Here is a 20,641-nt window from a genome sequence, read left to right on the forward strand (position 1 = left end):
AGGTGCGTACCCCTTCAATGACTGTCCTGTTACCTCTCTCTGCCATCCCGTTTGCAGGGGAGGAGTATGGGGTTATTTTTTCGATAATGATCCCCCGGTCGGCGCAATAGGCTTCCAGGAGGCTGTTATCGAATTCGCCTCCGCCGTCGACCCGTATGATCCTCATCCTCTTCCCCGTTTGGTTTTCAGCCATTACCCGGTACTTATGGAACTCTTTTAGTGATGTTTCCTTTCGTTTATCCTTGAGAAATGCGGGGACCCTCACTGATGATGCTCCGTCAGAGAAGAGCATCATGTATCTTGCCCCACCCATGCTTGTAGTGGTGGCTGGTCCCCATAGGTCGATGTGCACCCTCTCGAGTACCTCTGTCTCATGGGTGAGTCGTTCGTCAAATGGTCTACGCGTCGCCTTTCCATACAAGCAGTCAACACACATTCCGGCTAACGTTTTGGACTTGATTTGTAGTCCGTCCACAAGGCCTCGACTCTCCATTCGCAGGATTCGCGGTACGGCTACGTGTGCCAGACGCCGGTGCCAGGTGTGTATGTCGACCGCCTTCTCGTGAGACCTTGCTGAGTTAGCCTGCGTTTGGTGCAGGGTTTCCACTTCGTACATCTTGGTCTGGCCTTTCCCCAGCATCGCGATCTGTCCTTCCGGAGTCTTAACACTCAATACCCCGTCGCCCCACTCCCCTTTGAAGTTTCGTTGGTCAAGAGTTGATAAGGAGATCAAGTTGTGCCCGAATTCCGGTGTATGTTTTACGTTCGTGAGTCGGATTCGTCGCGCTGCCTCCCCTACTCTCGTTGTGAACTCAACCGTTCCTGTCCCATGTATCTTGAACCTTCCTGCATCACCTGCCAGTGCGCTAGTTCCGCTCTGCCCTTGTACTTGGTTGTAGTCTACAAAATCTGATCTGCTCACCCAGCAATGTTCGGTCGCACCGGAGTCGATGAACGTTCGAGTAGACGATGTTTTCGCAGGTGCATAGAGGAGTGTATTACTTCGGCGCGTTGTACATGCCATTGGGCTCGGTGCTACGTAGTGTGTATGTACGTCCTCACTCCCATTCGCGCCCCTCATCCCCTGATGCTCCCACCCTCTCAGAAAGGTATGATCATTGCTATCGAGGGGTCTGTTAGTTAGGGATGTGCGCTGGTGGGGAGTACTGGGGGACAACGTACTGGCGCCATCACTGGTTGCTTTAGCCGACAGGACATATGTCTCCAGCGGGGTCGCAGTCGGGTTCGTCGTGTTGGCCGTAGCTGCTATGGCGTTTCCGGCATTCTGGTTCCTATTCGGCTCGTTGTTCTTGTTGAACCTCCAGCCGTTAGGTCCTTTACCCTCTGCACCCCCTCCCTTCGCCCAGCACCTTTGGATGGTGTGACCGATTTTCTTACAGTTCGGGTTCGCACATGTCGGCCTGTTCTTGTCTGGGGCCTGGGCACTTGCTACGTGCATTGCGAGTAGTGCTTTTACTTTCTTCTCCTCTCGCTCTTCCTCCGTTCGTCTCTTTTCCCTTTGTAACCAGATTCCTTGGAGGTAGATGAACGCTTCGCTGCTCGTCTTTCCGGGGAGGTGCCTGATGTCGGCGTCCCAGTCCTTAGGGAGTGACGCAAGGACAATCACTCGGAACTGGCCATCTGTTATCACTGCCCCGGCGTTCGTGGCCCTCCGAAGTAGGTTTCGCATGGTTCTCTTGTGTTCCTCCATCGTCTCTTCGGGGTAAGCGTATCGGTGGGCTCGGAGGTTGCTGTCGTGGAATAGTAAGAGCTCTTCCGATTTTTGTTCGAATTGGTTGACGAGTTCCTGCCAGATTGCCGACGCCATTTCGGTGTAGTCTACCCCTAGTCCTGTGGGGTCGATAATATTCGAGACTATTGTACTCGCTACGTATCGGTCCCGGGCGTACCATTCCTCGGGTGAGGGTGTCTGGCTGTATGGTGGTGTCGTTACTGTGGTAGTAGTCGTAGTTCCCTCTGGCGAGGTGACAGTTACCGCGGGCTTCCCATCGCTGGGCTTGGCTATTGTTCCATGTAGGTACCCTTGTAGTCCTTTTGATTCTACTGCCAGACTGACTTCCCTTTTATAGGGCCACCAGTTATCCTCCCCTTCGAGGGCTATGCCTGTGGGGAATCGTTGGACATTCGGCATGTTTGATGACGATGACATCGTGGGGCTGGGTGGTTCAGAGGCTTTGTGAGTATATGTGGTTGCTCTTTCAGAGATCGAGTCTCATAATCTGTTAAGTAGTGAATACTCAGTTAGATGTAAAATAACTCTATTCGGTACCTGTTAAGTAGTGAATACTATGTACGTCGTGAGTATGTTATATAAGGCTAAGTAATATGGGGCTCACCTCAGTTAGATGTAAAATAACTGAGGGAGCCCCGTCCGCCGTTCGTTGGTGTGGCTGATAAACTGTATAGTACGTATGTAATCGGGCGGAAGCAAAATATGTGGTCAAAGCTGAGGACTGTGCGTACGCTGTGCGGAGGTAGAATCTAACACTTCCTGGTTCCGTGAGGCGGCGGCAAAGTAAAGCATTCGAGACATGAGAAATACTGATCACGTGCAGCAACAAACCGTTCGGTGGTTTCGGTATACCACCGCGATTCTGATCCAAACCGCCACAGTTGGATACACTTTCTCGCCGCCTGCTAGCCTCTCCATATTTTGAACTATCACCTCCCGGCGGTCCCAGTACATTGACCCGTATTGCCTGGGTGTTCTGTCGCCCAAATCCCCCCGATCGACCGAACCTTTTGCAGCGTAGATTGGAAAAGGGTGCGTGAGGTCGCAGGGGTTATCAATGAAGATGTTGCACCTAGAATAGGTTCAAAGAATTCTAGCTCAGATTCGCCCTAAACAATGTCCGCTATGGATTTCAGTCCGTATTCACCCAGCGCCTATCTACAAACTTGACACTTACCATATTCAATGTATCAAACGATGTGAGATTCGACTTATAAGTTTCCCAGTGGCAGTTTGCCAACCCAATTTTTCTCTCGTCAACATTGTTACCTGAGCACCCAACTAGCCTTCCGTTGGCCAAAGAATGGAATCAAAGGAAGTATCGAATCGTGCACAAACGGTGTAGCGCCTGTGAGGGTAGTGACAATTCTTACTGTTGGATTGACGTCGGTGCCTGAGGGTGAAAGATCCACCTTTTGTTGGAAGAACACCTTCAACGGCGCATCCTCCGAGAACGGGAACAATCCGCCTTTGAAGCCTTCAACACTTCCAGCCCATGGACCGGACCAGGGGATCCACGCCAATGCTATGCAGACGACCCACACGAGACCCAATATCCAGAACAGATACCGATGCACTCTCCGAGAGCCGATGAACGGAATGGCAGGAGGAGAAGCAATAAGTGAAATGAGAGATATCACGGCGTAGACTGTGATGCGTAGGTTTCCTTGCAATGGGACTCTGTAGCGTGAGGGTTGATGAGGATGCTGATACAGAGGAATTATGTCGATGTCCGAGTGAGTTGAGCCTTGCGCGTATACCCAAAGGTGTAGTGCCACTTCCACGGGTTATAGAAGGTGAGAGCCGTGTATTCAGTCTACCTGGCGTTCGTTCTGCTTGGTTTACTGAAGGTCCAAAAGGTGAACCAGGACGCGCATTAGGAGATATAGGACTCGACACTCGGCATAATTCATTTCCGAGAGGAATCATTTGCAGGAGGAATCATTTGCAGGAGGAATCATTTGCAGGAGGAATCATTTGCAGGAGGAATCATTTGCAAAATGTATCGGTAGCAAGACGAGTCGTCGGCAAAAGAAATCGTTGGCGAGACGAATCTCATTGGCAAGACAGATTGTTGGTGAGTAGATTGTTGGCCAGATGGATCGTTGACACAACGGATTGTTGGTGAGACGGATCGCTGGCAAAATGGATCCGGCTAGTGAAAAGGATCGTTGGCAAAAAGAATCGTTGGTGAGACGGATCGTTGGCGAGACGGCGAGAGATTTTCAAATGAAGAGCTCATGTCATGGATCTGTATGGGAAGTTATTGGGAGGAAAAGATAAGCACGTTAATGAAAAATTAGGAACTTTGGAGCGTACAAGTTCCTGATGTTCCCTGTTCCTTTTCCAACACTTCATGTAGGCAATTTGTTTGCAAGGATATAGCTGAGTTGTGAGAAGACTTCCTATTCTTGATAGGGCCCGACTTGAACCGTTTCGCGTACACGATAAGGACGCACAAAGTAGAGAACAGGATGACCGCCTCCATTCCAGTCTTCTTGCGCTCATCATGTTCAGGTTCAGCGACCCAATTCAAAAATGTCACTGCGTCCTTAGTCATCTGAGAGCTAATGGCGGGGGTTCCTGACCAGACGGTTTTAGAGCGAATAACAGAGAAACGAACGCAATCAATAGACAAACTATTATCAAAAAGGATTCGAGTCATCGACAGGGCGCTGCCGGGGAAATATGGGTCGTAATTCATGCCATCATGCACTTCGACACCAGCCGGTGGGTCGACGTAACCGGTCAGAAGAAAAAAAATATGGTCCTAGATAGATGTCAGATATTGTGTACGCGTCGGAATTCATACTAGACACTCACGTCGCCACCGCGACCCGTCTTGACGATCAGACTCGAGTCAAGAGGAGGAGCACCAGCATTGCGAGCACGAGCAGCTTCTTCATTGGGGTAGGAGCAAGCGAGCTTGCATGGACGTTGAAACATCTCTCCATTATCATTCGGTCCATTCTGCTATTGCGCGAGCTTCACCAGCGGTGTGGGGGACGGCGACGAGGTTAAGAGAGCGACACGTTGCACAGACTTCGCGGTAGACTTCGTAGTCTCGTCAAATGTTAGAATAGAAGACAGGAGAGACATAACGGGGCAATGGGAATCCGTAGAGGGCAGGATTTCGTACTCGGCATAATCGAATGTCTCGAAAAGCCATTGTGAGGCCAAGGATAGGCAACAGCATGCAATCCCTCATCGCTGAGGTGACTGGCGTGTACCTCACCAAGGAAAAGTAGAGTGCCGTAGAAGTGTGCATACCAGGCCGCGGCGCCAGCAGTGAATGAAGTTGCGGAATCAAGGGTTAAACGGGAGTTCGCGAAGGACTGATAATGATTACTACCAAAAATGAGCATAAAGTTCATTAATAGGCACCTCCAATACATTTGACGAAGACGGAGCACTTGAAGACGCAAAACGAACCTGGCAAAAGGTTAGTTGCAGAGTTTTTGATATAGTCGTGGATGAGCTCACGAAGCAGAACAAATAGTCCAGGGTGTGGCTTATGTGGGTCCTCGGGAGGTGCCATCGGAAAGCCACATAAGGATTTGAGTGGGTTTGAGAAAGAGGGGTGCAGAGGTGATGGTAAAGAGGTTAACTCGCGGCGACTTCCTTTGTAAGCTTCAATACGAGGGCATTTCCTCGCATTTCCAGATTGTGTGTTGTTTTTGCAGCGCATTCTTCCGTTCCGATCTGTATTTCGAAGCGGTATAGATGCGTGTAGAGGAAGCATGATGATTGGGTTAATGAGGTTGCCTATGTGAGGAAAAAGAGTGGGCGGGGACTGAATGCGGAAGCGGTATCTGGGACGATTGAGCTCTCAATGATGGCGCCGGCAAAATACTATCAGAGGTGTCCTAATGATTTGAACGAAGGATACGTAGCGTACTGAATCGGCCGGGCAGAGTGGATAGGGAGTCCGTCAATGGACCGAACGAAGGGAAGCCCGCCGGTGCTGATTGACATCGCATATCTTTGGTGGGAGCAGAAGGCCCAAAAAACGTGTTTTGTTCGAGACCAGCAGATAATCGACCACCTGGAGGGTGCAAGCCTGCGAACCCTCTTTCAAGGGCATATGCGCAAGACTAGAGATCCTCTAGAAAAGGAGAGACGCAGCAAACTGACATGATGTCATCCGCAGTTTGTGTTTAGCGAAGAATTATGACTTCGGTCTTTGAGCACTGAAGGCCGTCCTTGCTAGTGCCGGTATACTTAGGAGAAGTCTGTTGTTCGCTCAGGGTATCTCTGTCGTCTGTGTCGCCAGGAAGATATCTGGCCAGGCAGACTAATACACAGTATGCAATCCACTCTTCCTGCTTCAATCCTCCTTGCATCTAGCCCCGAGCGTTGATCATCACCCCGCCCGCTGCATACAATGCAAAATTCCGGGCACCGGCACCAATGCACCAAGAAGAAACGCTACTGATTCAGCAAGTGTAGAAAGTAGTATTGATGGCCCGATGAGAGACGGGGTCAGTGCGATACGAGCAGGCGGAGGTAGATATGATGGTTTTGGATACACTGAAGAGGGGGCGGATGAATAGAAGGAGAGTGAGGATGTATGATGATTATGTCGGGAGGAATTCCGAAAATATCGTGAAGAATGAGTGGTTCGTGTGGGCAACATCATGCGAGCTTCAGCATCTCCGTTTTCCGCAATGCCATCATCCTCATCAGCAGCAGCATTTCTTTCGTTGCCTCGACCTCTATGTCCCCAATTACCAGGTTCATTCAGAACATTGCTGTTCCCTGCATATAATCCATGTACTGCATCCACACGTTCCAGCTCTCCCATTAATAGGAAAACATTATCCACTCCTACTGCGAGTACCAAGAACGGTATAACCTCTGCAACCACCAAAGTCACTCTAACACCCACTAAGGAGAACAACGCAACGGACCTGCTGATCGATAGAACGACCAGGACAAGCGAGAATAGAGCCAAAAGCGTGTGCGAGGTCAAGGTGTAGCTTTGTAACCCCAAGATTGCTGCGCGCCAGTGGCGCCTCCAACGATTGGCATTATCAGGAGAAGCACGCCGAGTACTACTCGGCCCACTTCCACCTCCGCGCAACGTGAGCCCTACATATAAGAACATCGCTATATAGCTCCCCACCACAATCCTCACGTCTGTGTTTCCTTCTTTCCTGATTTCCTCTTCCCAACTGACACCAGTGCTAAAATCCACATTTAACCCAGCCTCTATTGGCGCTCGTATCTTCACTTATTCGAGGAAGACGCGCAAAGTTCGTTCCCATTCCTCAGCAGCGCGTTCGAATGTCTGCTGCTGTTCTGGATCAGGCGGGCTCAGTGACGAAGGTAGGACAGCGGTCATCACTAAAGCTGGAGCATTGAGGTAGGTGTTGAGGTTCCCGTCGCGCGTTCCACCAGGAACATAGTATGGCACCAAGGGTTGACCAAAGTCAGGCAAACATTCTACCGGGCTCCGCGTGCACCTCTCTATCCTGTCCTTGTACGTGTTTTCATCGTAACCATCTAAACTATCACCAAACCATCCCAGAACGCTTTGTACAACACATGGCGAGCCTGGACCTGCTGGAGAGAAGCACATGTCATCGAGCGTGAGGTTGTTGGGTAAAGAAACGAGTTTGTGCCGAGTGTGCTTCTCGAGTGCGAATACGTACTGTAAATGCTCAAAGGATAACACTGGCTGGTTCTCTTGGTCGGTAGAGATAATGAAAATTTGCTAAGGACGGTAGAATGGCCCGAAATGCTCATCGAAGAAATCTTTCTGTACTCGTGTTTCTGAATTTGGCGCGACCCAAAGCGGGACAGGGTCTGTTTCTATGTCGAATTTTGTCCAACTAATATTTATGAGACCAATGAATGTGAAAACCACCGCGCAAGTGAGCATGGGGTATGTAGCAGTGTTGAAACCGAGTTTATAGAAAATTTTACGAAGAAGCGTGTTGAGTTTGTACTGCTTTGGCTGTACCGTTTCTACAGGGTCAATGGGATCTCGAGCAAGATCTGCATTATGGTTGTCTAGTGAAGCAGCACCGACGAGTGCGCGTGGCGACGTTGGAGTTTCACCGGACAAAGCCAGGCGCCCGTAACGACGTTCTCGACGTTTGCGGATGGTTCGTTGGATAACGAAACCAAGAATGAAGCCACTACGGCAATCGAATATGTGAGAATGAGGGTGAAGGACAAGCAAGATAGTAAGCCGACGTGAGATGCCGAGCCCAGGTCCGGAAGGTCTGGAAGAACAGGACAAATAGAAGGACAGTCGATGCAGGTACACTGAGGGGCCAAGTCATTATCACTGCAATTCCTCGGTGAAGGACTGCGCGGCGTAAAAGACGGTGTTGAAGTGGATGGAAAGTTAATCTGGAATGGACTCCCCATGTCCTTTTCTTCTTCCAAGAACTTGAAGAAGTCGTGATAGTTCTTAGCTCCTCCACCTATAAAATCCATTGCATATCCGCTGCTAGCATCGAACTTGACGTCCTTGCAACTCTCGAAGAAACCCTGGACGAACTGAGGTCCAAAATAAAAGTCGACAGATTTGACAGCAATCTGGTCGTTGTTCGTAGTCTGTGTGGATGTAACGTTGAGAAATGAGCCTTGATTGGGTGAGCAAGTGAACTTGCAGAAGAAATCGTGAAAGTTGTTCTTGCAAGCTGGACAAGCTGAGACAATCTTGTCCACAATTCGAAAGTTATCCTCAAGAGTTGTGAGCTGGTCGTGAGTGCAACATACAGGTCCAGAGCTAAATTCTGGACCGCAAACTTCTCGTAGGACATTTCGCGTGGATGTGGAGGGCTAACAGGAAGGAATCAGAGATGCATACTGGTGCAATGAGGAGATACAGACCTCTTTCGGTGGACCATCATAAGGACAAGGAAGCTGTTTACCAAATATACTCTTGCTTCAGCAAGTATCCCGCATGCCACATCATTGAGGAGGGTCCGACATGTAAATGGTAGACACAGACTAAACTTGAAGCGCCCAAAGCGTCTTCCCATTTCCACAAAAAACATGTTCTTTGAACTACTAGTGATGTGTGTAGATTATGTGTAGCTGTGTGAAGCAGAGGACCTGCAAGGTCAAGTAAACCTTAAGGCTCCACAGTAGCTATGCAAGTCAATGGGAGGAAGGCCGCAGGGCCTCCGGGTCCCAGTGCAAATCCCCGCAAGTATTCACAGTCAGCTGCGATTCCCAAAATTGTAGGAGTGCACGACGCATCCAGGGACTGTGGATACCCAACTCAGGAGGAGATGCACTCACCATGATCCAATATGTGAAGAACTGAATGTCCAGGGTTCATGGACTCACCAGTGGGTAATGATTGCTGGCTTGAAGGTTTTGACTGAGGATCTGCAATGCATAGAGATGCCCATATAGGTAGGAGCCTGTGACACATCAAGCAGAAGCAGATATCCAGTTTAAGTAGGAGCAGGAACCAGTATTGCATCCAAGATGTGAGTAGCAAGGCCAACACAGGAATTGGCAATAAGCAGCAAATGATCAGGAAATTAACAGAGGGACCAATATCTCAGAAATAGCAAAGGGGTTTAGAAAAAAAAACTTGGAAATAGCAAGTGGAAGTTATCAATAGGACAGGCTTAGAATTAGCAAGAAAATTAACAAGTAGAAAGTTAGCAGTGAAGACTTAGCAATTAGCAGTAAGTAAAGGCTTGGAATTGGCAGGAAATCTTGCAGGCAGAAAGTAGCATTGGGCAAGGGCTCAGAATGAGCAAAAGCTCAGGAAATCAGCAGAAGGAGCAATAGCTCAAAATTAACCAGGCAATTCAGAAATTAGCAAGAAAATAGCTCAAGATTAGCAAGCAAAGGTGAGCAAGGCTCAAAATTGGCAAGAAAATAATGAGCCAGTGGAAAATTAGCAATGAGCATGGGCTCAGATTTAGCAATTAGCAATAAGCAAAAGCTCAGAATCAGCAAGAAAATTGGCAGGTAGAACATTAGCAATGAAGAATTAGTAATTAGCAGTGAGCAAAGGCTCAGGATTAACAAGAAAATTAGCAAGTAGAAATTAATTAGCAAAATTGGCAAAGGAGTTCAGAAATTAGCAAAAATAACAGCTCAAATTTAGCAAGTAAAATGAGCAAGAAAATTAGCAAGTAGAAATTAGCATTAAGCAGAGGCTTAGGATTAGCAATTAGCAAGGAGCCAAGCTCAGGATTAGCAAGGAAATTTTAAATGAAAATTAGCAATGAGCAGGGCCTCAAAATTAGCAATTAGCAATGAACAAAGCTCAGATTTAACAGGGAAATTAGCAAGTAGAAATTAGCAATAAACAGAGGCTCAGAATCAAGAAGAAAATTAGCAGGTAGAATTTAGCATGAGCAGGAGCTCAGAATTAGCAAGTAAAATTGGCAGTGAGCAGGGGCTCAGGATAGGTAAAGGCTTGGGAAATTAGCAGAAGGTGCAATAACTTATAATTGGTAAAGGAGCTCAGAATCAGCAAGTGGAAGTGAGCAATGAGAAGGCTCAGAATTAGCAGGGAAATAGCTCAAGATTAGCAAGTAAAAGTGAGCAATGGTGAAAAGAAATGAAGTAGGTGCAAAATACTAAAAATGATGTGCACATGTAATAGGCGCACCTGTGCAGAGCATCGCGGGTGATGATCTTTTGTAATGAGGATGGATGAAAGGAAGAAAGTTGAAGTGAGAGAGTTGAAGTAAGAGAGGAGAAGAAAATGGAGCTCGAGACGCTAAGGCGCCGAGTCTCTGCACAGAGTCTTCGAATGGGTGTGATGGTGGTTTGTGGCAGGAGCAACGAACTCACATCACGTGCATGTTCGAAGATAGGCAGCTTTGGGGTTCGAACCCGAAAGGTAGGGACTTTGTGCGGGTTTCGCCCTTGCGAAGGGGCTCATCAGAGGGCTTAACCGCTGCCCTAACCCGCCGGTTCTACTTTGCAATGATAGATCATGACTCCCTATTCACGGGGTGGAGTATGCCATGTGGTGCCGTCCACATGGTTACCCGATCCGATTTGCAACATCGGCATAGCATCGGGGACCACGGCATATGTGTAGGTGTTTTTGGTGTGGGTGATGGATCTGGGGGGCACCCTCCCCATTAAGCCAATATCAGAGTGCCTGCCGCACAGCTCTGATGAGAGGCCGGTCCATGGCCACCTGACGTAAGCCAGGTGGACTTCTGTGTCCGTCTATCTGTAGCTTTACTGACCGGAAGCCATGCGTAACAGTCAGTTTGATGCAACATCAGTCATTTTGATCAATTCGGCTTTCCAACAGCCGGTCGCATGACGGCGGGAATTCCGGGCGGAGGCCGTGTAGTTATTCCACTTGAGAAGTGCACTGCGATTGTCGCACTTCATCTGTATTCCCTGACATGTTTGACACACTCTCACATTCCATGGTGAATTTAGGAGTTGCTGATTCATGATGCAACCGGTGTCAGTAATGCACTTCATTGAGAGAGAATATATCTGAGCTGTGAGCTGGTGAAGGGAAGCAGGTGGCACATGGCCAGTGATACTGAATCAAAAGGTTCTGAATTTAGTCAGGAGCTTGAGAGAGTGAATTGCAGCTCACAGATTATGAACTGACCATGAACTGACCATGGGAAACATGGGTCAATTAACTAGGGCACAGTTGAGATATATTCTTGTGAAAAAGAAAGCACCATCCAGGTACTGGTTGTATATGGAATTGAATGGTCTAGCATTCAGTCCAGAGAGTGAGGAGGTGAAGTTCAGCTCACTGATTATGGACTGGGGATGTCAAAAATTCTGGACTTCCGCAGCGCCTGGCACAGAAATATTCTGGTGAGAAACAAATCACCTGCCTGGTGCTGTTGGTATATGGAATTAAATGGAGGGGAATTTGGATGAGAGTGTGGGAGAGTGAATTCAAGGCAGTGGAAGACTGTTTGATGTAATCTCACAAAGCTGAGAAATATTGTTGCTATTAAATGGCACTGGTACTGGTCTTGCACTTAGTCAAATGGTCACCCAGTGTTTCTGGGAACTAATTGAGGTTGTTTGGCCAGATTTAAGCCAGAGGAACACTGTCTGAATTAATCTCACAATGCTGAGAAATGTTGTTACTGCAGTAATCACACAACAATGGTACTGGTGGTGCACTGATTTGAATGGTCTAGAAAGTCAGCTAGTGGTTGTGGGAAGGTAATTGAGACTGGTGGACTCAATTCAATCCAGGGGAGCACTGTCTGATTTAATCTCACAACTCTGAGAAATATTGTTACTGCAGTAATTACACAACACTGGTACTGGATGTACCTTGATTTGAATGGTCTAGAAAGTCACCTAGTGTTGGGGGGAAGGTAATTGACATTGGTTGACTGGATTCAATCCAGGGGAACACTGGTTGACTCAATCTCACCAGGCTGAGAAACATTGTTACCGCAGCACAACACTGGTACTGGTCGTGCACTGATTCAAATGGTCTAGAAAGGCACTTGGTGTTTGCAGGAAGGTAGTCAACACTGGTTGACTCGATTCAAGTTAGGCTGAGAAATATTGTTGTAGGCATGAGCGCACCACACTGATACAGGTCGTATACTGCATCGATTGGTCTAGAAGTTGATCTGTTGGCTCGAGGAAGGTAGTTCACCGTTCTGAGGTGGAATCAAGCCTAGGGAACCTCTCCTGATTCAATCCCACATGGCTGAGAAATATTGTTGTAGGAGTGAGCTCACCACACTGATACAGGTCGTATACTGCATCGATTGGTCTAGAAGTTGATCTGCTGGCTCAAGGAAGGTAGTTCACCGTCCTGAGTTGGAATCAAGCCTAGGGAACGTTGTCTGATTCAATCCCACATGGCTGAGAAATATTGTTGTAGGAGTGAGCTCACCACACTGATACAGGTCGTATACTGCATGGATTGGTCTAGAAGTTGATCTGCTGGTTCTAGGAAGGTAGTTCACCGTTCTGAGTTGGAATCAAGCCTAGGGAACTTCTCCTGATTTAATCTCACATGGCTGAGAAATATTGTTGTAGGAGTGAGCTCACCACACTGATAAGGAGCGCACCACACTGATACTGGTCGTATACTGCATCGATTGGTCTAGAAGTTGATCTGCTGGCTCGAGGAAGGTAGTTCATCCTTCTGAGTTGGAATCAAGCCTAGGGAACTTCTCCTGATTTAATCTCACGTGGCTGAGAAATATTGTTGTAGGCAGGAGCTCACCACACTGATACAGGTCGTATACTGCATCAATTGGTCTAGAAGTTGATCTGCTGGCTCTAGGAAGGTAGTTCATTCTCCTGAGTTGGAATCAAGCCTGGGGAACACTTCCTGACTTAATCCCACACGGCTGAGAAATATTGTTGTAGAAGTGAGTTCATCCTAGTCTCTCCTTATTGTCGTTTCCTCTATCTTGCAGGCACTATATGTATAGCCCCTAGTAGCTAGTCTGGTGCTCTGCCCCGATACACCAAATAGTAGGTATAAATACTCCTGTACTATACTGTAGTTCCTCAGTTTGATTATCGACTTAGACTGTCACTCATTTTCTCTCTGAAGTCTTAAGGATTCTCCCTTGAGTCCTCTCTGCTCTGACCTCAGGACTTATACATTCTTTGGTTTGCTCCTTGTTGTCGGCGTTACTGCCACCTACAACCTGGCTACTCCTAGTTACCTTCTTCTGGCTGCTCCTAGTTACCTTCTTCTCTACTCTTGATCTCCAGGGACTAGCGGCGTAACGGCGGTGTTGTTAATAACTTCACTACTGTCCCACTCGTCTTCCGCACTTAGACACCTTGTGGCTTTGGCACAGTTACATGGTGTACATGATCTTAACATGCTCACCCTGTGTTTGAAGCTGATTCCATATCTAACTGCGGTACTGGCCTGTCATGCCTTGACCACAACCAGGCCAGCCTAATACCAGCTCCATGACCATAGATCACACAAGTCCCCACCCCTTAGCCTCGGGACCATCTTTTCATGGAACCATCACCTCCCCCTATCACAACCTTCACAACTCGGCGGAACCTCCCTCAACACGCCTGATAATTCCATCAACATGCCCAAGACCTCCATCAACACGCCTCCCTGTCTGACAGACAAGGCTCCTAATGTTCTCTTGTTCACTTCCTGTACCTATATAAGTACCCTTGTAACACAAACATCCCCAGCTTGGTATATTTTGAACACACACCCTTTTGCATAGGTCCAGTCCCTGTCCCTTTGTACCTGCTAACCATGCAGATTTTTCTTTACTCTCTGTTTCACTATCTCAATTTCTCTCTACTCTTGTCTATTGCCTCTATGATCGTCTATACGGTCCAATATATGCTTTTACTTCACGTCTAAGCAACCCAAGTGAGTCTCCGAGCTCCCTCGAACAATACTAAAGCTCCCCAACGCCTAATGCCTTGGTGAGCTAACCTCCCCAATTGCTCCACAAGCTCTGGGACCTCGATCTAGGTAACGTCGAACTACGTACTGCTTCTCCGTTACACACTCAATACCCACTTCCACTATGACCTATTTGATCTTACGTTGACGTTCTAGCGAGTACAACTCCTACTACGCAACACTACTTGGTTCCGTACTTCTACCTCCCCTACCTATGCCTTATGGACCTTCCTGGACCTTATAGGAACCCCTTCAAGGGTCACACCTCCCTATCCCAGCCACTACTAGGTCATTGCTGTCCTTGGTCGCAGTTCCCGTAGCTCCCTTTGAGCTCCAGCCTGCTCCTAGCACGCTACAACATAAACTACTTATACCAAAACCTACCCTAAGACCCATTCTGACCCAGGTCTTACAGATTTGGTGAGAAACTCATTGCCTGAATGCTCATGTTTGGACCAGTGGTGTTGGTCACTCCTGCAGATGTAGCAAACATTTGTGTTCGGCTTTCCTGTGGCTGAGGAGCAGGAGGAGGATCCCTTCTGAGCTTTCTTGCCCTTGGAAGCTTGACCACTGGAGGAGAACAAAGTATTACTGTATTTGGCATTGTTTACAGACCACCTTTTATTGCAGTGCATGTTGTGTGCCCAAATCCTGTTGAAGAATGAGGGATGGAAGATGTTGATGCAGAGATTCATTTCCAAGTGGGAGAACCAGAAGGAATAGATCTTGTGAGCATATTCCATATATGACTCATATGCTTCATAGAAATCTGGTTGATCCGAGAGCATGTCAAAGAACCTCTTCAACATCTGGGCGATTTTGATGGCTAGCTCAGAACAAATGCTGCATTCTCCAGGGGGAACAAAGTAATCCATCAATGCCTGCAGCATATTCTTTGGTAAAGGGTGTGTAATCAAAATATACCAAGTTCACATTTGAGACACTACATGACTGCTTAGATAGGTACAGAGAAGTCAGAAAGGGAGCATTGGGGATCTGGTACATGTAAGGTAAGCAAGGTAGGTGATTGAGACTAGTTACTAATGGATAGGGTGCCGTGTATGTGCCATGGGGAGGTCCCAAGTCCTGTTGAAGAATGCAATTAAATGAATACTAGGCGTAACTCCCTTGATAGAGTATAGGCACAATGGGTGTCTATTGAACAAGAGAAGCAATTAGTTTAATCCAGATGAATCAGATTGATAGGATTAGAATCGAGGAGAGCTGATTTGCCTCTGGACGAGGTGACAAATGATCAAACTAAGTGTTGAACACCATTCAAGTCATTCTCCAAAAACAATTAAAATTAAATGAATATTGAAGTACCTACCTATGTTTGGAGGTATACTAGAATCTTGGAACCATTATGGACCAAATAAGGACATGTAGATTCAAGTTAAATGGTATCTGACCGATTGTAGAAGTTTCCTTGCGGTTCCGAACATCTATTTTATTAAATTAATTGTACTGTGCAACTCTATATCCTGTATGTATAAATAGCAATCTGATGTATCTGGAATACAAGTGATTTTGGGACAACGTTGCAGTGCTAATCCATAAAAAGGAAAGACACACTCCTGCCAGACTGAAACCTCTTTGCTAGCAGCCATTTGGGCCTGGCACTTGTGAGTATAGGAATGTCGTGTTCTGCTCCTTGTGACTGTGAGAAGTATATCCAGTTGTTGGGTATTCTTCGAACTTAGGATCAGTTGTTGGTCTTGAGGGCAAATCACGCTGTGTGGTTGTGCCAGCACATAGTTCTAGCCCTCTGTAGGGGTCTGTGTGTATTGGTTTTAATTTACTTTGATTCAAACCCCCAATTCTTGATATACCCATATCAATACAATCAAAGCACAAATCGTGCTGAATCTACCTTAATCAAAGGAATATACCGAATCCTTAGAACAATTCAAATTGATTGATTGAAGCTTCTTACTTAGCTCTCAAAGCTTTGTGGAACCTTTGACAATGCTACCCCTTGCTATTAAATAAATTTGATAGCAGTGAACTCACATATTGTGTATTAGATTGGTTGGTTGGAGTGCCCATTTGATTCCTTCCTTTCTCTTTCACACAAAAATGAGGCAAGCTCATTACCGCTGATGAAAAACACTTGTTCCACTTCTTACCGGAAAGGAAAATGCTGAGAGGAACAAAATCCGGAGAGGCTGCCCCGAAGGTGCCTTCAGGATCATTATCTGTTGTCTTGCCTCTCCCACTCATCTCAAATTCAAAAGCCCTGTGTTCAGCATGTTCGACCCGGTCAAGCAAAAAGTCAGCAATCCTGGTGTCTAACACCACAGCTTAACCCAAAGGTTCAATCTTCCAGTTGCCGGCGAAAGGTACCAAAACGGGTTCTGTGCCTTCTTCACCCACCAAATTTGCCAAGTCTCATTCAATGTTTTCTTATGTCCCAGTTAGTAAGTTTTTGAAATTATAGATATATCTAACATGAATGCCAATTTTTTATTACAGTGCCCCATTTAATCAATTCCAATACCAGTGTTCTAAGATGACTCAACCATGCATTGACAGCTCTTTCTAAACCTCTGCCCGCTTGGGAACCAACACATCTGAATACTAGTATAGGCTTTAGCCATGGAGATCCAGGTTCCAGGATTGAATCCGAATGGTGGAGTATGGATGGTGCGTCGGAAAAGGGAAAGAACAAATTGGTATTGACAATTAGACTTGGCTGGCTGGCACCAAGCACAAGTAAAATATTGACTGCGAGTTTCAATGGCCACTCTTTCAACTCCAACCCGCATCATCTACATTTTCCTCTTCCAAAGTATACGCATAGTCAATGGGGAATGACTTCATGACCAGGCACTCAGTTGCATTGAATTAATCAGTGAGTGCACTGCTGGATGGTCAGCCTCCACTACCAACACCCCCTTGCCGAGCAAATCTTTGTAGCTTCAGTAGCTCATATCCATCTTCTGGCAACACTTATCAGCCTCAAGTTCATCCAAAAATCGTTCCCAAATTGACCGTGGTGGAAGGCTGTACAGTGTTTGTGGATGTGTAGATGAGCAATGGACAGGATACCTTATTGCTTTATATTGATATTGCAAGGAATCTGGGTGCTCGGGTATGTGGCTATTGGAAACGAATCTTTCCCCTAGTCTTATTTTGAGTATTGCTAGGTTGTCAAGAGAATTGGGCCACAGTGTACGCATGTTGTCTATATGTCTGGTCATGAGAAGACTGTGAAGCAGTATTTGTTCCTCATATATATTGTGCTCTCTTTCTTGTACTGATTATGACACATTGCTGTTCATGCCCTAGACAAAAAAAAGAGACTGAAAGTGATCGGAGCATCTGGGCTCAGAGACTGCAAACAAGTGGCTGCGCATCTAGACGAGGAGCATTATCTGGTCAACCTGGAGGAACATGAACTTGATCTGACTTGCAATTCTCTCTTCCTTAAGGGTGATAAAGATAAACAACCCAAAGTTTGTCTTGTTTATTGATAAACCCCATAAGAACCTGAATATTTTTCCAGCGTTGTCAATTGTATATTCCAAAATTTAGTGGTACAGATGACAACAGAACCGAAGATGGAGACATCTCTGTTGACTGTAATACTTGTGAGTTTCGGATCTCTCCAGATCAATGGTTCATGGCTGACTTTCATTCTTCAAGCTAAAGTCAACGATGAAATAACACCTTTGGCGAAAGCACAATTGAGACTGTCATGAAGCGGCAGAGGCGGAGTGACTAGCGGAGCAGGAAGCGGGGTGACTAAGCCAGGCAGTGAGGCGGAACGACTAAGCAGGTGAGTGAGGCGGAGCGACTAAGCGGAGCGGGGGCGAACTGGTCCCAGATAATGACAGAGATATATTGAGTATCGTAGTCATAGGTAATAATAAGTAAGCACATACCTGGTCCCAGATAATGACAGAGAGGTCAAGATAAGGGACCAGGCTGTGGAGGGTTGGCTATATATACATAATCTAGTCTGCGAGAAACAACGATGTAATACTGTACAGTTCAGGGGCAAGGAAGGAGGCGGAAGCCAATAGAAAGAGAAGGTGGGTCAGGTGGATCAGTAATAGATAGATCAGTAATCGATGGAGATTGACAGCGATGGGATGATGTATTGTACAAGTAAAGGCGTCGAGACGGTGAGAAAGGGAAAATGATAGGGGCTGCGTACTTTATGACATTACCCCCCTCCTTATGACCATTGCCCCCGATGGTCAAGGTTTTGCCGCTGTCGGATGTTTTTTGTGAAAGGCCCGAACAATTTTTGGTGCCCGGCTGAGGTTGGGTGCGGGTTCCCAAGAGTTGTGTCCTGCATCGTAACCTTTCCATTTTACTAGATATTCCAACTTCTTCCATCGTACCCGACTGTCCAAGATCTCCTCCACCTCATATTCCGGTTCATCTTCATCTTCTAAGTACACCGGCTCTGGTGGTGTTGGTATTTCGCCATTGATGGGGTTACCTTTCCATGGATATAGTTTGTCGACATGGAAGACAGGATGAAGGCGGTCTAATGACAAGGGAAGGTCAAGGCGGTAATCCAGAGGTCCGACTTTCTCCAGAATACGGTAAGGTCCTAGCTGTCGGTCTCCTAGTTTTTCACTGGATAGCTGCAGGTTAATGTCCTCCGCACTTAGCCAAACTAGGTCCCCAACTTTGATTTGATGCGCTTTTCGCTTCCCACGTTCGTATCCCTCCTTTTGTTGCTTCTTTCCTAGATGTAAGGCAGCTCCAGCATCCTGTCGCGCTTCTCGGAGAATCCGTATGCGGTCATCCACTGCTGGAATGCCGCTGCGTTGACCAACCGGGATATTGAACAGGGGAAGGTATCCGTAGGTTAACTCGAACGGGGACATGCCTAGGGCCGAGTGAGTCCGCGAGTTAATCACAAACTCCGCCATGGGGAGGTGTTCTACCCAGTCATCTTGTCGTCGTCCCACGTAGAGGCGAATGTATTTTTCCACTTCCTGATTTGCGCGTTCAGTTTGGCCATTGGACTGAGGACGATATCCGGAGGTTAGATCTGATTTAATTCCCAGTCTAGCGAGGAGGGATCGCATGAGTTTAGCTGCGAACTGAGGTCCGCGGTCGGATTTGAAGTGGAGGGGAAGACCATGGAGACGGAAGATTTCTCGGTAATAGATATCGGCGACACCTTCGGCTGTAATGGAGCTGGTGCAAGGAATAGCATGGATTTGTTTTCCATACAGGTCTGTACAGACCAAGACTGCGTCGTATCCCTGGGAGTTAGGCAATTGTGTTATCAGGTCGACCCCTACCTCTTCCCATAGGCCGGATGGTACATCCAGTGGTTGAGTCACAGCTCGTGGGTGCCGTTGGATCTTCTTGCGGGCGCAAATCTCGCATCCCTCAACGTATTTCTCCACAAAAGAACGCAGTGTCGGCCACCAGAAGTGGGTGCTGACCAGGTCAAGTGTCCCATGTAATCCGGGATGTCCAGCAGTTGGATGATCATGGCATTGACGGAGTACCTCGGTGCGTAGATTGTTGTCTGCTGGTACATATACCCGGCCCCGGTAATAGACCAACCCGTTGTCCTCCTCCCATTCAGCTATCCCATTGGCCAAGCGTTGTAACCCGTGCTTCTTGACTGTTTCCAGACCTTCCAGTACTTGTGCTTCCCGTTCTGAGGCTTTCCGAATACGATCCTCTAGGGGGTTCCGTAGGATTGAAGCGGCAATTTTGGTGAAGTGGCCAGGTTTAAGGACGGTCTGTTGCTGATTGTCATCGCTATCTGATACATGATGTACTGCCATACGAGAAAGGGCATCAGCTTGGGTGTTTACTCGGCCAGGACGGTGGATCATATGAAAATCAAACCGTGATAGATAGAGGGCCCATCGGGCTTGTCGACGGGTAAGGTCTTGTGCTGTGCGCCAGAATTCGAGGTTGGAGTGGTCGGTGATAATGTCGAATGGTTGTGGAAGTCCTTCCAGGAAATTCCTCCAGTCCTTCAATGCTTCAATGATGGCAAGCATCTCCCGATCATATATTTCATAGTTCCGTTCTGCTGGCTGCATGGATGCCGATCTGAAGGCTACCGGGTGCCACTGACCATCGTCTTGCTTCTGCATGAGGGCGCCTCCCGTAGCAAAGCCTGATGCGTCTACCTCAATTTGAGTGGGCCGATCTGGCGCCCATAGAGCAAGGATTGGTGCGGAGATGAAGGCCTCTCGAAGGGTGTCAAATGCCTCCTGTTGTGTACCAGTCCAGTTAAAGCTGGTATCCTTCTTGGTTAGGTCGTTCAAAGGTCGAGCTATTCTTGCAAAATTTCGGATAAAGCGCCGGTAGAAGTTTGCAAACCCCAAAAATCCTCGCAGTTCCCGGAGGTTGGTAGGGACTGGCCAGTCACGAACAGCCGCTACTTTGACCGGATCCATTCTCACCTCCCCTTCTGAAATGATAAGTCCCAGGTATTTGATCTGTTGCTGTTCAAATTCACACTTCTCTGGGCGCAAATAGAGGTCGTGCTTTTCTAGTCGCGTTAATACTTCCCGTACCACTTGTCGGTGTTCCTTGAGGTCGTT

General features: G+C 47.4%; 3 protein-coding genes across 3 annotated transcripts; 1 reads left to right on the forward strand and 2 right to left on the reverse strand.

The window, feature by feature from the left end:
* Window positions 1-4,052: 4,052 nt before the first annotated feature.
* Window positions 4,053-6,392, reverse strand: C8R40DRAFT_1191268 (cytochrome C1 family-domain-containing protein; the record flags this gene model as incomplete). The annotated part of the gene is made up of 8 exons (XM_046233055.1): window positions 4,053-4,336; window positions 4,394-4,523; window positions 4,577-4,726; window positions 4,761-4,816; window positions 4,893-5,088; window positions 5,147-5,231; window positions 5,573-5,605; window positions 6,388-6,392. 8 exons carry the CDS (start codon window positions 6,390-6,392, stop codon window positions 4,053-4,055), a joined length of 939 nt encoding a protein of 312 aa, XP_046091331.1.
* Window positions 6,393-8,158: 1,766 nt separating this feature from the next.
* On the reverse strand, window positions 8,159-8,653 carry C8R40DRAFT_1010238 (uncharacterized protein; the record flags this gene model as incomplete). Its single annotated transcript, XM_046222845.1, has 2 exons — window positions 8,159-8,548; window positions 8,600-8,653. Coding segments are annotated over 2 exons (444 nt in total), but the record flags the coding sequence as incomplete, so codon positions are not given.
* An 8,489-nt stretch (window positions 8,654-17,142) lies between these two features.
* C8R40DRAFT_1011142 (uncharacterized protein) lies at window positions 17,143-17,494 on the forward strand (the record flags this gene model as incomplete). Its single annotated transcript, XM_046222856.1, has 3 exons — window positions 17,143-17,196; window positions 17,252-17,344; window positions 17,405-17,494. Coding segments are annotated over 3 exons (237 nt in total), but the record flags the coding sequence as incomplete, so codon positions are not given.
* Window positions 17,495-20,641: the final 3,147 nt, after the last annotated feature.

The sequence above is a fragment of the Lentinula edodes genome, assembly GCF_021015755.1.
Source record: "Lentinula edodes strain Le(Bin) 0899 ss11 chromosome Unknown C8R40scaffold_2, whole genome shotgun sequence".
Classification (NCBI taxonomy): Eukaryota; Fungi; Basidiomycota; class Agaricomycetes; order Agaricales; family Omphalotaceae; genus Lentinula; species Lentinula edodes.